Source organism: Heloderma suspectum, chromosome 4 (genome assembly GCF_057233095.1).
Source record: "Heloderma suspectum isolate Gila_16-S chromosome 4, 16-S_ref, whole genome shotgun sequence".
NCBI classification, from domain to species: Eukaryota; Metazoa; Chordata; class Lepidosauria; order Squamata; family Helodermatidae; genus Heloderma; species Heloderma suspectum.
Window position 1 is genome coordinate 136,787,840 of NC_139461.1, and position 13,349 is coordinate 136,801,188.

Sequence of the window (13,349 nt, forward strand, 5' to 3'; positions counted from 1 at the left end):
AGCTGTGAAGCTCGCTGGTGGCTTTGGGCCAGGCATCGACTCTCAGCCTCACCTACCCCACAGGGTTGTTGTGAGAACAACATTGGGAGGAGGACGACCATGTAAGCCAGCTTGGGCCCCTTGCAAGTGGAAAAAAGGCAGGATATAAATGTAATAATAATTTAAGTAAATAATTCTATACTAGAAAAACAGTTGTCTTACACTGTGTTCAAAATAAGCCTCCCTAGCTTATTGGTCATCTGTGCTCTGCACGTGTGTACTTATTTACATGCATGTGACAAGATGCACCTTACTTGGACATTTACCTTATAGAGACCACGGGGAGGGAGCTTGAAGACTGACGCCAGCTCTTATAACTGTTATTAAACATTAATAATAAAATAAAAACCCATGCTCTTGCTTCTCATATGGCCCCAAAATGCACCTCCCTCTTCTGTAGAACATCAGCTCAAAAAACTGTATTAATAGCCAAAACAATGAAATGTCTTGTGACACCTTAAAGGCTAAACATGCACTCTGGCGTAAGCTTTTGAAGACTGTAACCACTTCATCAGATACATGGAGTATTATGGTTTTTTTCAGGATTATATACAGTACATATGGTGGTGGGGAACTGCAAACAGTGAGTCAGAAGGAAATTAAATGCAGGAAAGTATGTAATGAAGGAAAATTCCCTCTTTTTTTATTAAATACTTCACAGTCCCGTCCCATCCCCCCACTAACAATACCAATTGTAATAATAATCCACACAAAAGCACTCCATTGGGGTCACGTCTTTTGTTCCGGCAAAAGCCCACATTGCAGAGAAGGAAACGGAATCACGTGACTTTAAAATAATGAGTGCCAAGTGAGTAGAGACTGCGTTGTGGATGGGAGAGATCACACAGCACAGCCCACACAAAAGCATATCTTTGGACCCACATTCTCCTGCTCCAGCAGCAACTCCCTTTGCACAAAGAATCAAGCGACTTTCCAATCATGAGTGGGGAGGGGGAATCCATCATCACAAATCATCATCATCTCACACAGGAAGCCCTTGGAACACAGCAGCAAGTTCTCAGAACACCCCCCAAAATCCACCCCTTTGCATATCCACATCCCCCAAGCCTGGATGCCTTTTCAGAAGTAACGGTGGCAAGAAGCAGTATAATACAAAAATCCAGCTTGGTGCTTCGAAGAAGAAAAACTTTAAAGAGTGCATTGCAAATACAATGCAGAAAGAAAGGACATAAACACACACACACGTGGTTTCTCTCTCCCTTGCTTGCTTGCCTGCTCGCTCTCTCCCTCACTAATACATTCATACACACACACTTCCTCACTCTCCCCTCCTCTTAAAAATAATTTTAAAATCCAAAATACTCAGTCCCATGGTGCTCCATTCATCTCTCTCTGCCTCCACCAGCTATGTTCTTGCTCTAACTGCAGCTACTAGACCAGATGACCTACCGCTGCTGTGCAGCTGCTTAACAGCTGGCTTTTCTTTTTCAACTTCTCTACTGATAGCTGCCCAGCTGCTCTGAGCGCTCCACATGGACGCCCAATAGCCTGGCTTAACGGCTCTGCCTCCTTCTGCCTAGGCAGAGAGAGCCTCTTTAATTATTTATTTAAAGTGGTAGGGGATCATTTCCCGAAGGCGCCCTACACACTCCCCCATTGCTTTCCTCATTGCAGAGGAATGCTCTGAACATGTGCAACTGTTGCACATGCTCAGTTTGCAAACTGAAGCCGCTGCCAGGCTTCAGCAGGAAGGCCTCCGCACAACAGAACAAGGAAGCAGCCTTCCAAGCAAAGTGACCACGATGTCTTTGAAAGGTTTTTGTTGGGGGGGGGGAGTCTTCTGGAAGGGGGTTTGCTCCCCCCACCCTGCACTTCTCAAAGTGTCCCTTGGGTGGCTTACAGGTAATTACCACCTTGCTTCTGCAAATGAGCAAAGACAAAGCAAAAGACCAAGGCCACGTATTAGGAAAGGAAGGATTCCAACTTGGATGTGTACTTTGCTCATTCCTTCAGGTGGCTGCACCCTTTTGCCAAGTCATCCACTGAATTTTTGTGGTTGTATGATGGCTCATAGTGAATACACATGAAGGTGAAGGACCCTTTGTTAGCAGCCCTATCTCAAAGTCCAGGCACACGTTCTTCCGTTTATCTTTCTCCTTTTTTTCTGTCTCTGCAGCATACAGCGTCGACTCTCCTTACAGCTGCCCATTCTTCACCATGCCTACTTGCCATCAATAGGAGGGGTCGACGCCAGTTGTGCCAGTCCGTGCGTCAGCCCCAGTGCCAGTCCTCGGCACAGACATGTGCCACCATCTTTTCGTGTGATGGTCTCTGGCCTGTAGGAGGATATCATAGCTTCCTGAACTGCTTTTGGTACTCAGTGGCTGGACTGAACGTGTTGTGTCAAACTCTTGCCTTCTACATACTCCTTACTCTTATCACAGAGGAACTAGTGTTATAAGGCCATTGTCAAGGGAGGACCAGCTCCACTGCTGTGGCAAAGCATGCGAAGTGGAGAGGGTTACCCAGAGGTTGATCTGTAGCCTTACTTGTGGACATTTTTATTTCTTCACGAAGAAAGTCACCAAACCATGTTCCTTCCCAAATTTCTACTGGAGGCAAGGTGGCTGGAAACATAAACTTGACAAAGAACAGAAACAAAAGATCCCACTCAAGTGTCACTAAGCTTTATAAGGCTGTTGAAACATGAAACCATGTGCAAAAAAGAAAGGGCAATCACATCAACAGAGAGCTATATTAACTGAAATGGATTCTTTGTTTTGCAGGGATTGCATTCAGCTGCTAGAGGCACCACTTAGTTGGGCTGACATTCATTTCTGGGACTAAGTTCAGGGGGGAGTTGGTGTTTAGAAATAGTTCCTCAGGTGTCATTGAGACTTGTACTCAGCCCAGCTCCAGTCCTCTCGAGACATGCTTGGGATGGAGGAAGCCTCCAGGGCGGGAAGCAGTTCCAGAATCAAAATCTCAGCATGGCTACCAGGTAGATAGTCACAGAGCAAGTCTTTGCAGCCATCTCTTCCTCCTGCTAAGATACAACAAGGCTTGGCAGGGGCCCAGAGCTGACCATCTTCAAGCGGGCGGAAAACTAGGAATGACAGTGGTTAAGGCTGAGGATGGATATTGGAAGTCTTAACGTCACAGGATGAATTGTCCCCCCACCCCAGTTTGCTTGATTTAAACCACAACATAATTACAGTACAGTTAGTTTAGCAGAGGAGGGGTGGGGGTGGGGCGCTTGGGCACCACACTTGGCTGCTGCAGCCAAATTCTGCAGAGGCACAAATAGTATATACACAACTTTTGCTTCGTATCTGCGTGTGTGACAGTGATAGTTGAGAATAAGACAGTCTGAACCAAGTTTGCCTAAGCAGGGCAAAAATACCCTTTGTCTTTTGAATTGGAAAACTAAAGGTGAAAAATGGATATGGTTTTTAAAAAAATTAAAAACACAACGTACTTTTTTCCTGTTGTGGTTTCCCCCTGAGAAGTTATGATTTAATGTACTCCTTCCCCAAGAGCAACTGAATTGTTAGGAGAGCGCAACCTGAGAGAGCTCAAGTGAAATGTTTGAGTGCTTCCATCACTTACTGATAAGGTCTGACTCAAGCATGCACTACCTGTGTGCTAGTGGTTCTGTGCAAGCCTGCAGGGATTAAGATTGTTTATGATCCAGTGAGGGGCAAATACCCAGCACAGACAATTTCAGAGGGCACATTTCCTTCTGGAGACATTGCCACAGTACTGAGATGCCACATTGTCTGAAGTTCTTATTGCTGTGTAGTCATATGCCAGGTCACTCATAGCCCCACGTTATGCATCCTACATAGGAAGGGCATAGAAACAAGGCCTAATTTTCCCCTTTGCCTTACTGTACTATAGGACATTCAGGGCAAACAATGGCCTATGCATTTCCATGCCTCTGTGACTGCACTTTTTAACTGCTGGTACTTGTACCGCCTAAAATACTGTGAAGTACCATCAGTTGAAAATCACTGATCTATGAGAAGGCCCCATCAGGGCAAACAATGGCCTATGCATTTCCATGCCTCTGTGACTGCACTTTTTAACTGCTGGTACTTGTACCGCCTAAAATACTGTGAAGTACCATCAGTTGAAAATCACTGATCTATGAGAAGGCCCCACCCACCCAACCTGTCCATAGATTGGGCCTAGTCGTGCAGGAATGTACACATGCAAGGTCTGGTTCACCCCCACTATGTTGTGATGATGTACAAACCATGTGAAACAGCAAACTTGAGAGCCTGGTTATTGGCTGGAGACAGACAAAATATTTTTTCCCCTTAAGAGTTGGACACTCTTCCCACTATTATCTCTGTTCAGAGTTTTTTGTAGGGCTTTAAAAAAAATCTGCAAAACCTATTTGCCCAGAGATAACGGCAGGACAAAATAAATGGAATGATGTCTTGCATACAACCTTCACTTCCCTTAAACACCATTGGCTATCTCCAGCCTTGGCCACTCTCATTGGATGTCAATTTGGCTTGCAACATTACTGATACTGGCCACCTTTTCTAAATCTTGTACTGATTAAAGCTTGTCAAATAAGGCCTGGTACAGAAGGGGTTGTCATTTCCTCTCTCATGCCATAAGAATGGATCTTTTTCCACCAATGTTCCAGAAGCATTTAGTATCTGCATGGGAGAGAATATATACCAACTGAGTCCTTGCAGATGCCCCTGATCCCACCTTCCTGAATATTACATAAATCTTAATCCACTGGGGACATCACAGAATCTCTTCCTGAACACATATCGCTGAGATGTCATGGAGGCACCTGCAAGTGTTAGGACAACTGTGAGTAAGTCTACCGCACAGAAAGTAGAACACATTACTCCGTTTGAGCACTAACCACTGAAGGTGTTGCCTGGTGTGTGGGTGTGGATGTATGTATGTGTGTTGACAGTATTCTCTTAATTTATTAATGAACTTCATCAGGACTTTATTTAATACAAATATTACTTTTCAAAAAAGGACAATAATACTGTATATAATGTATACACAAACATTTCTGTAGAAAATATTATTCCAACATAGCAGGAAACAAAACAAAAAAAATCAAAAGTATTGGACTGTTGGCGGTGAGTGTGTGTCTGTAACTCTTTGTGTATACTGACTGTGCTGTTTCTTAGGTTTAAATCATGCAGTACATTCTTTGTCTCAAATACAACTGTAGTTTCTCCCACAACATTTTTTAACATTTCCTGCAGAAAATAAGACCCACAAAGTGACTATAGCTATTTAATGTTTCTGGGGGTTTTATACTGCAGCAAAAACGTACTGTAAAAACTTAAGATGAGGCTGTGCCCCAATGGCATTTTCCAACAATGTTAGTGCACAAATGCTTTAACCTAGACTGAAACTGTCAGAATAATTTTTTTAAAAAAGCGAGAGAGAGAGAGAGAGACAGAGTACATAGAGAATTTCTTGTATACCCCTTATACTGCATGAAAATAAATTTTTAATAAATTGTTGCAAAAATCTGTTTTATTAATAAAATAGAGAAAATCTAATTAACTACTCCTTGGTGGTTCTCTTATTTATTCACAAATACCCTTATAAAATTGCAGGCACAGGGCTTCTTCCAGCTAGGAGAAAAAAAGGTTCACCCAGGCACCATTTGGGGAGGGATGGAGCAGTCTACCTCCCTTTCATATTTCAGACTACCTGTTGAGTACAGATGGGCATACGCAGGCTCCTGTCTGATAGAACAGGAATTAGTAGAGATGTTGAGCAGGGCTGTTAATTGACTCTCCTTCTTATTAACATATGTGGGAGTAATGCAGTTAAAGGACTTTTGAGTCCTGAGTTCAGTTCTATGCAGTGCAGACCCTCTTGTTTGCCAAAAGTATGGTGCTACTTTCACTTACTCATTAGACTGAGAATACAGTTTTAAAAGTTTGGGGTTTATTGCACTTAAGAGCATCTCTAGTCATGGGAGTAATTAGTACTGGGTATTCCTATAGCTATGTTGAGGGCAGAGGTGGATCTCGCCCCAGTTATTGTTACAGTTGATAGATTTACTGGTGACAATTGTATAATTTGTCTAACAGCGGTCTCTTAAAGTTACATTTAGTGAAAACAAGTGGTTATTAGACATTGGACGAGCAAGCGTCAACACAGGTACGGCTCAGTTGGGGAATTCCTTAGCCATTTCTAAATTGCAATCTGTGATAAACATTTTTCAAGTGGGATGCTCTGGATTACTTGGCCAATATTAGATCTCCATCATTTTCAAGATACTGTTCTTAAATGTATCCCTCAGTGTCAGGCTTATTTTTCAAGTCTATACCCTCAGTTAGGAAAGCATTTACCAGCCTAAGGATTCAAACAATGCCATCAATCAATCAAATAAAATCATCCTGTGTTGATGGCAGATATTCAAACATCGATGTTAGAACATCAAAATTATCTTAAGCATGGTGAAAAATATCGAGCATTATCTTTTATATTGCCCCCTTTATAATTGCTACAGAGATTTCTCTCTGCATTATTGGCTCTGTACAGCGTCAATTAGATGATAATCTGTGTTTTAATTTCTGATATATTTAATACATACAGAACAGCATGATTCACTGTAGTGGCCAGACAACTGCTGAAAAATGTAAGAGAGATAAATTAATTTCAGAACCTGATTGATACCCTTCGTCTCTCATGGATTTTTACACAAGATAGTTTATATCTTTGCTTGTTCGTTATTAAAATTACATTATGATGGCCAATGGTTGTAAGAAACAAACAAACAAGTGGTCTTGGATGGAGGATTTTCAGCCTCATCAGAGATACATCCATCATGATGTACCCTGATAAACATTGAAATGTGAATATGCAAATATATTAGCTGTGTACAGTGATCTCCTAAACTATACATATTTTAAATCATGCATGGAGCCCTATGATTTCACTGGGGAAAAAAAGACCAAAAAAATGAAGGTAGGCTAACGCCCCAATCCTACATGCACACCAATACATGCAAAGACCATGTGATTAGCAGACTTCCCCACCATCACCACTTTGCTTGCTCAGAACTGTCCCTCTCCATTTGTGTAAACAGCTCTACATCATAAGGGGTCAGTAGATTGTGGTTTAGCTATTGGCCCTGATATGGAGGAATTATGCCATACCCTGTCTTAAATTATTTGAAGTAGGGCTCAGAATGAAGATAAATGCCACTGATGCACCTAAACACCAACAGAAGTATCAGGGAAGGAAGGCAATTGACTTAGCAACAGTAATCCTACAAACAGAGCTGTAAGGTTCAGCATCATTACCTCCATGTTGCCTTTGCATGGGGGTGAAGCTGAGCAATAGCTTCCATGGAGGCACCTCATGAATTGGTGCAAGAAATGTTTTTAACTTGAGGACTTCTTAGTTCTACTTGTAGGTATTATAGAACATCAGCTCTCTGAACTCTTGAGTTTTAAAATGTCTTATATTTCAAACCCAAGTATGTTGCGAAGACCTATGGACTCGCCAGGTATGCTGTCTCCCAGGAGGACGGATTAGAGATGTGACTGAAGAGTTGCCTGCACAAATAAAGCCCACTGACAGGTATCCCTTTCTTCTCATCCATGGGGGAAAAAATGATACCACCAAGTGGAGCTACGAAGAAATCACATCAGACTTTGATGCTTTGGGAAGGAAACGCAAGAAGTTTGGGACCCAAATAGTTTTCTCATCCATCCCTCTGGTAGTTAGAAGAGGGACAGAAAGGGAAAGAAAAATACTCCGGGTGAATGACTGGCTACGAAGGTGGTGCTGACAAGAGAGATTTGGATTCTGGGACCACGGGCTATACTTCCTGGAAGATGGGCTGCTGGCAAGGGATGGGTTGCACCTCACAAAGGCTGGGAAGAATGCGTTTGGCCACTGCATGAAGAACTTCATCTTTAAACTGAAGGAGGGAGGAGGGCTTTAAACTGAATCCTATGGGGAGGGAGATGTAAAGTTGGGGGTAACAATGGATGAAGGCTCATGCACCACAATGAAGAGAACAGCTCTAATAGCTCAATAATAGCCTTCAGAAACATGTAGGAAGAAAGCCAGACTATAAAGCACATGGTCTTCAATGTCTATAAACTAATGCCCAGAGTATGGGAAACAAACAGAACGAACTTGAACTCTTAATACAAGTGGGAAAGTATGACTTGATAGGTGTAACTGAAACTTGGTGGGATGACTCCCATGATTGGAATGCAGCAATTGAAGGATATAACTTGTTCCAAAAGAACAGGAGGAACAGAAAGGGAGGTGGAGTTGCACTATATGTTAAAAATACATATTTCTGCACAGAAATACAGGAGGAGGAGCTTGGTAGCCCCATCGAGAGCATCTGGATCAAAATAAATGGAGCAAAGAATAAAAGGAACATGGTGGTCGGAGTCTACTACCGGCCACCCAATCAAGGAGAAGACGAGGATGAAACTTTTGAAAAGCAAATTGCCAAGGTTTCAAGGAAGCACGATGTAGTAGTAATGGGGGACTTCAATTTCCCCGAAATTTGTTAGGAGACAAATTCTGCAAAACATGGCCCCTCCAGGAAATTCCTGACTTGTGTTGCTGATAATTTCCTCCTACTGAAAGAAGAGGAAGGAACTAGAGGATCAGCTATCCTTGACTTGATCCTAACCAACAGAGATGACTTAGTGGATAAAGTAGCAGTTACAGGAACTCTGGCGGGAAGCAACCATGTTATACTTGAGTTCTTGGTTCTAAAGGAAGCAAAAGCCGAGTGTAGCCAAATGCATACCCTGGATTTTAGGAAAGCCGATTTTAATAAACTCAGAACAATGATCAGGAAGGTCCCATGGCAAGTGACTCTAATGAGAAAAGGAGTCCAAGATGGATGGGAGTTTAAAAAAAGGAAATTCTCAAGGCACAATTACAAACAATTCCAACAAGAAAAAAAGGCGGAAGACAACAGAAGAAGCCAATGTGGCTTCACAAAAAGCTTAGAGATGACCTGAAAACAAAAAAGGACACATACAGGAAGTGGAAGGAAGGCCAAGCTACAAAGGAAGAGTACAGGCAGGTAGCACAGAGTTGCAGGGATGGCGTCAGGAAGGCTAAAGCTGAGAACAAGCTGATGTTAGCGAGGGATGCTAAAAGCAACAAAAAGGCTTTCTTCAGATACATGCATAGTAAAAGACAGAGGAAAGATTAGTTAATTCAACTATTAAATAAGGTTGGCGAAATGATAACAGATGGCAAGGAAAAGGCAGAAGTGCTCAATTCCTACTTTGGCTCAGTGTTCTCCCAAAAGAGGGTCTATCAGCCCTCTGGCAAAGGTGAAGTACAGGCTGAAGGGGCAGGATTGCAGCTTGAGATCAATAGGCATATGGTCAAGGAACACCTAATTACTTTGAAGGAGTTCAAATCTCCAGGGCCAGATGAACTGCATAAAGGAACTGGCAGAAGAACTCTCAGAACCACTGTCTATTATCTTTGAGAAATCATGGAGGATGGGTGAAGTGCCAGATGACTGGAGGAGGTCTAATGTTGTCCCTATCTTCAAAAGGGGCAAAAAGGAAGAGCCTGGTAACTACAGACCAGTCAATCTGACAATAAATCCCTGGGAAAATTCTGGAGCAGATGATAAAGCAATCAGTCTGTAAGCACCTTGAAAACAATGCAGTGATTACTCAAAGCTAACATGGATTTGTCAAGAACAAATCCTGCCAGACTAATGTGATCTCATTTTTTGATCAGGTAACCTCCCTTGTGGACTGTGGGAATGCTGTGGACGTAATATACCTCAACTTCAGCAAAGCTCTCGACAAAAGTGCCCCATGATCTCCTGATGAGCAAACTAGCTCAAAGTGGGCTAGATGAAAAAAATATCAGATGGATCCACAGTTGGCTACAAGATCCGACTCAAAGAGTAATTATCAATGGGATCTTCTCAAACTGGGGAGAGGTAACGAGTGGGGTACCGCAGGGCTCAGTCCTGGGCCTAGTGCTCTTCAACATTTTTATTAATGACTTGGAGGAAGAGGTGCAGGGAATGCTGATCAAATTTGCAGATGACACCAAATTGGGCGGGATAGCTAATCATCCCAGAGTGCAGGACATGGAATAATGGCCTCAAGTTACAGGAAGCCAGATTCCGGCTGAACATCAGGAAGAACGTTTTGACTGTTAGAGCAATACGACAATGGAACCAATGACCTAGGGAGGTGGTGGGCTCTCCCACACAGGAGGCATTCAAGATGAAATTGGACACCCATCTGTCAGGGATGCCTTGATTTGGATTCCTGCATTGAGCAGGGGGTTGGACTCAATGGTCTTATAGGCCCCTTCCAACCCTACTATTCTATGATTCTATGATTCTTTATTTAAGGTATTTTTACCATGCCTTTCATAATAGCCTCAAGGTTATTTAAATTGTTGCATAGGACTTACTTCTGAGTAAACAAGTATAGGATTGTGCTGTTAGAAGTATGTTCAAGTTTCCAGTTGTTTTCCCTAATATATGGTGGGGAAAGTGCTGTTTCAAAGCATGTTTACCTAGATTTTCAGACATTAGTCATTACCTCAATGGAGCTTTTCAAAACAAATTTTGCTTTCTAAACTACTTCTTGGATTTATTGCTTCAGCATCCCCCTCCCTGTTCACAAATGGCCTTTCACTGTTCCCTGGTAGGTTTTTTTTTTTTTTTTTTGAAATGCATAATTTTCTATGGCTCCTTCCCATGAGAAACTCTGACCCCAACTACAAGTTCATTGCATTTGAAAGCATAAATGCTATTCATGTTTAGAACATGGTTCTGCACATCAGAGAAAGTACTATCTCTTAAGAGATGCAAAGACTGCTAGCGTCTTTGTGGGGAGGGGCTTAAATTTTATTGGGATAATTCAAAATGTGGTCAATTTGGGAAAACAGAGTGGGAGGAGACTAATCAGAGTTCTGATTGTAGGTGAGACAATCAAGCCAAACCTTGAAAAAGAGGTAAGCTTAAATTATAGTCAGGGCCAGAAATATTGGAGCAAGGATAACTGTTTTAGCAGTTGGCTTCTGTACACCACCGCATTGAAGTTGAAAGGAAACACACCCAGATGGGAGCGAAGTCAGGACTTTCAGCTGTAATTCAAGGGGTGTGACAAAAGTTGATTGGTCATGGGGCACTAACCATTCAGGAAGTACAGCCAGTGGCATACACACACACCCATCATTGGTGGCTCATAAGTAATGGAATGAATAGCTGACAAGCAGCTGCATGGCCAGGTGTGGCCTGTTTCCTGGGTACCCCATGACCAATCAAGCAGATAAAAGGCCTGGAGGTGGTTCTGAGGGTTACATTTGCATTTGGTAGCTGTTCACTGGAACCCCCAACACGAGGTCCAAAGAGGTGTCCATGCGAGTGAAAGAGGCCATCATTAGGCTGAGGAAACAAAATAAACCCATCAGAGAGATAGCAGAAACACTGGGAATGGCCAATACAACAGTTTGGAACATCCTGAAAAAGAGGGAATTAACTGGCAAGCTCAGCAACAGCAAAAGGCCTGGAAGACCACAGAAGACAACTAAAGTGGATGACTGCAGAATTCTGCTCATGGTGAAGAGGAACCCTTTCACAACATCTAGCCAGGTCAAGAATGCTCTTGCGGAGGTAGGCATGTCATTGTCAACATCTACAGTCAAGAGACGGCTTTATGAATGTAAATACAGAGGCTTCACAACAAGGTGCAAACCACTGGTAATGCTCAAGAACCGAAAGGCCTGATTAGCCTTTGCCAGCAAACACCTAAAAAAGCCTGCCCAGTTCTGGAATAAGATTCTTTGGGCTGATGAAACCAAGATTAACTTGCACCAGAATGATGGGAAGAGAAAAGTATGGAGAAGGAAAGGAACAGCTCATGAGCCGAAGCATACCACATCATCTGTCAAACATGGTGGAGGCAGCGTTATGGCATGGGCATGCATGGCTGCCGATGGAACCGGGTCACTGGTGTTTATTGGTGACCTGACTGCTGATAAAAGCAGCAGGATGAATTCTGAAATGTATAGGGCTATACTTTCTGCTCAGATTCAGCTGCATGCTGCCAAACTGATAGGATGCCGCCTCATATTGCAGATGGATAATGACCCAAAACGTACAGCAAAAGCTACCCAAGAGTTTCTCCAGGCAAAGAAGTGGGATGTTCTTCAATGGCCAAGTCAGTCACCTGATCTCAACCCAACAGAGCATGCTTTTCACTTCCTGAAGACAAGACTGAAGGCAGAAAGACCCACAAACAAACAGCAGCTGAAGGCAGCTGCAGTAAAGGCCTGGCAAAGCATGTCGAGGGAGGAAACGCAGCATTTGGTCATGTCCATGGGTTCGAGACTTCAGGCAGTCATTGACTGCAAAGGATTTTCATCCAGGTATTAAAGGCAATCCTTCAGTTTGAAATGATGTTGGTTTGCCCCATTACTTATGAGCCACCAACGATGGAGGTGTGTGTATACCACTGGCTGTCCTTCCTGAATGGTTAGTGCCCACTTGTGTCAAACCCCTTGAATTACAGCTGAAAGTCCTGACTTTGCTCCCATCTGGGTGTGTTTCCTTTCAACTTCAATGCGGTGGTGTACGGAGGCCAACTGCCAAAACAGTTATCCTTGTTCCAATATTTCTGGCCCTGACTGTATATATAAGCTAAAAAATGTTCTTGTGCCAGTGCGCATTTACAACAGAAGCTACTCACCCATTTTCTTTGCATTGCCAGTTTCACACTCTGCTCTTCTTGCAAAGGACTATTAGCCAGTCTTCTCCCATTTGGTGCCTGCTTATGGTTTAATCCACAGATTGGAATCTCCATGCTTCCCCCTCCCCACTCCTTCAACAACTTGCGATTCTAATGAAAACAACTTGTCAGTTAGCACAGGCTTGGAAATAGCGCCTTGCCTAGTCATAGAATAGTAGGGTTGGAAGGGGCCTACAAGGCCATCGTCACATGTATAGAGGCCTGAGTATATCCTAGCTGAAGACCATAATGGTTGAATAAGCATGAAAACTATTCCTACATACAAGTTGAATATTCCTTACAGGATGCAGAACACATATCAAGTAAAGGCCTTGAAGGATTTTGATTAATTTATGGCTTGGCATTACTATCATCAACAGCCCCTTCCTAAAATATATGGATGGCCTCACAGCTATGCACAAAAATCTGTGTCATTTTCATTTATAACCATACAAGTATATGACACCTGACCCAGAGTTGGACAATTGTGCCATCTGGCCTGATGTGACTGGCAGGAGTTCTCCTTTAACTGAAGATATGTGGGCTTGAACCTTATGAATGCAAAGCATTTGCTCTACCACGGAGATG

General features: G+C 42.9%; 1 protein-coding gene across 1 annotated transcript in view; it reads left to right on the top strand.

Annotated features, from left to right (window-relative positions):
* The window catches only part of GABBR2 (gamma-aminobutyric acid type B receptor subunit 2), a 447,064-nt gene extending 444,096 nt beyond the window's left edge, over positions 1-2,968 (top strand). Inside the window, exon 19 of the mRNA XM_084850624.1 lies at positions 2,177-2,968. Within this exon, the coding sequence (XP_084706750.1) occupies positions 2,177-2,342 (166 nt within the window). The 3' untranslated portion in view covers positions 2,343-2,968. The remainder of the gene's footprint in view (positions 1-2,176) is intronic.
* The last annotated feature ends 10,381 nt before the right edge of the window (positions 2,969-13,349 follow it).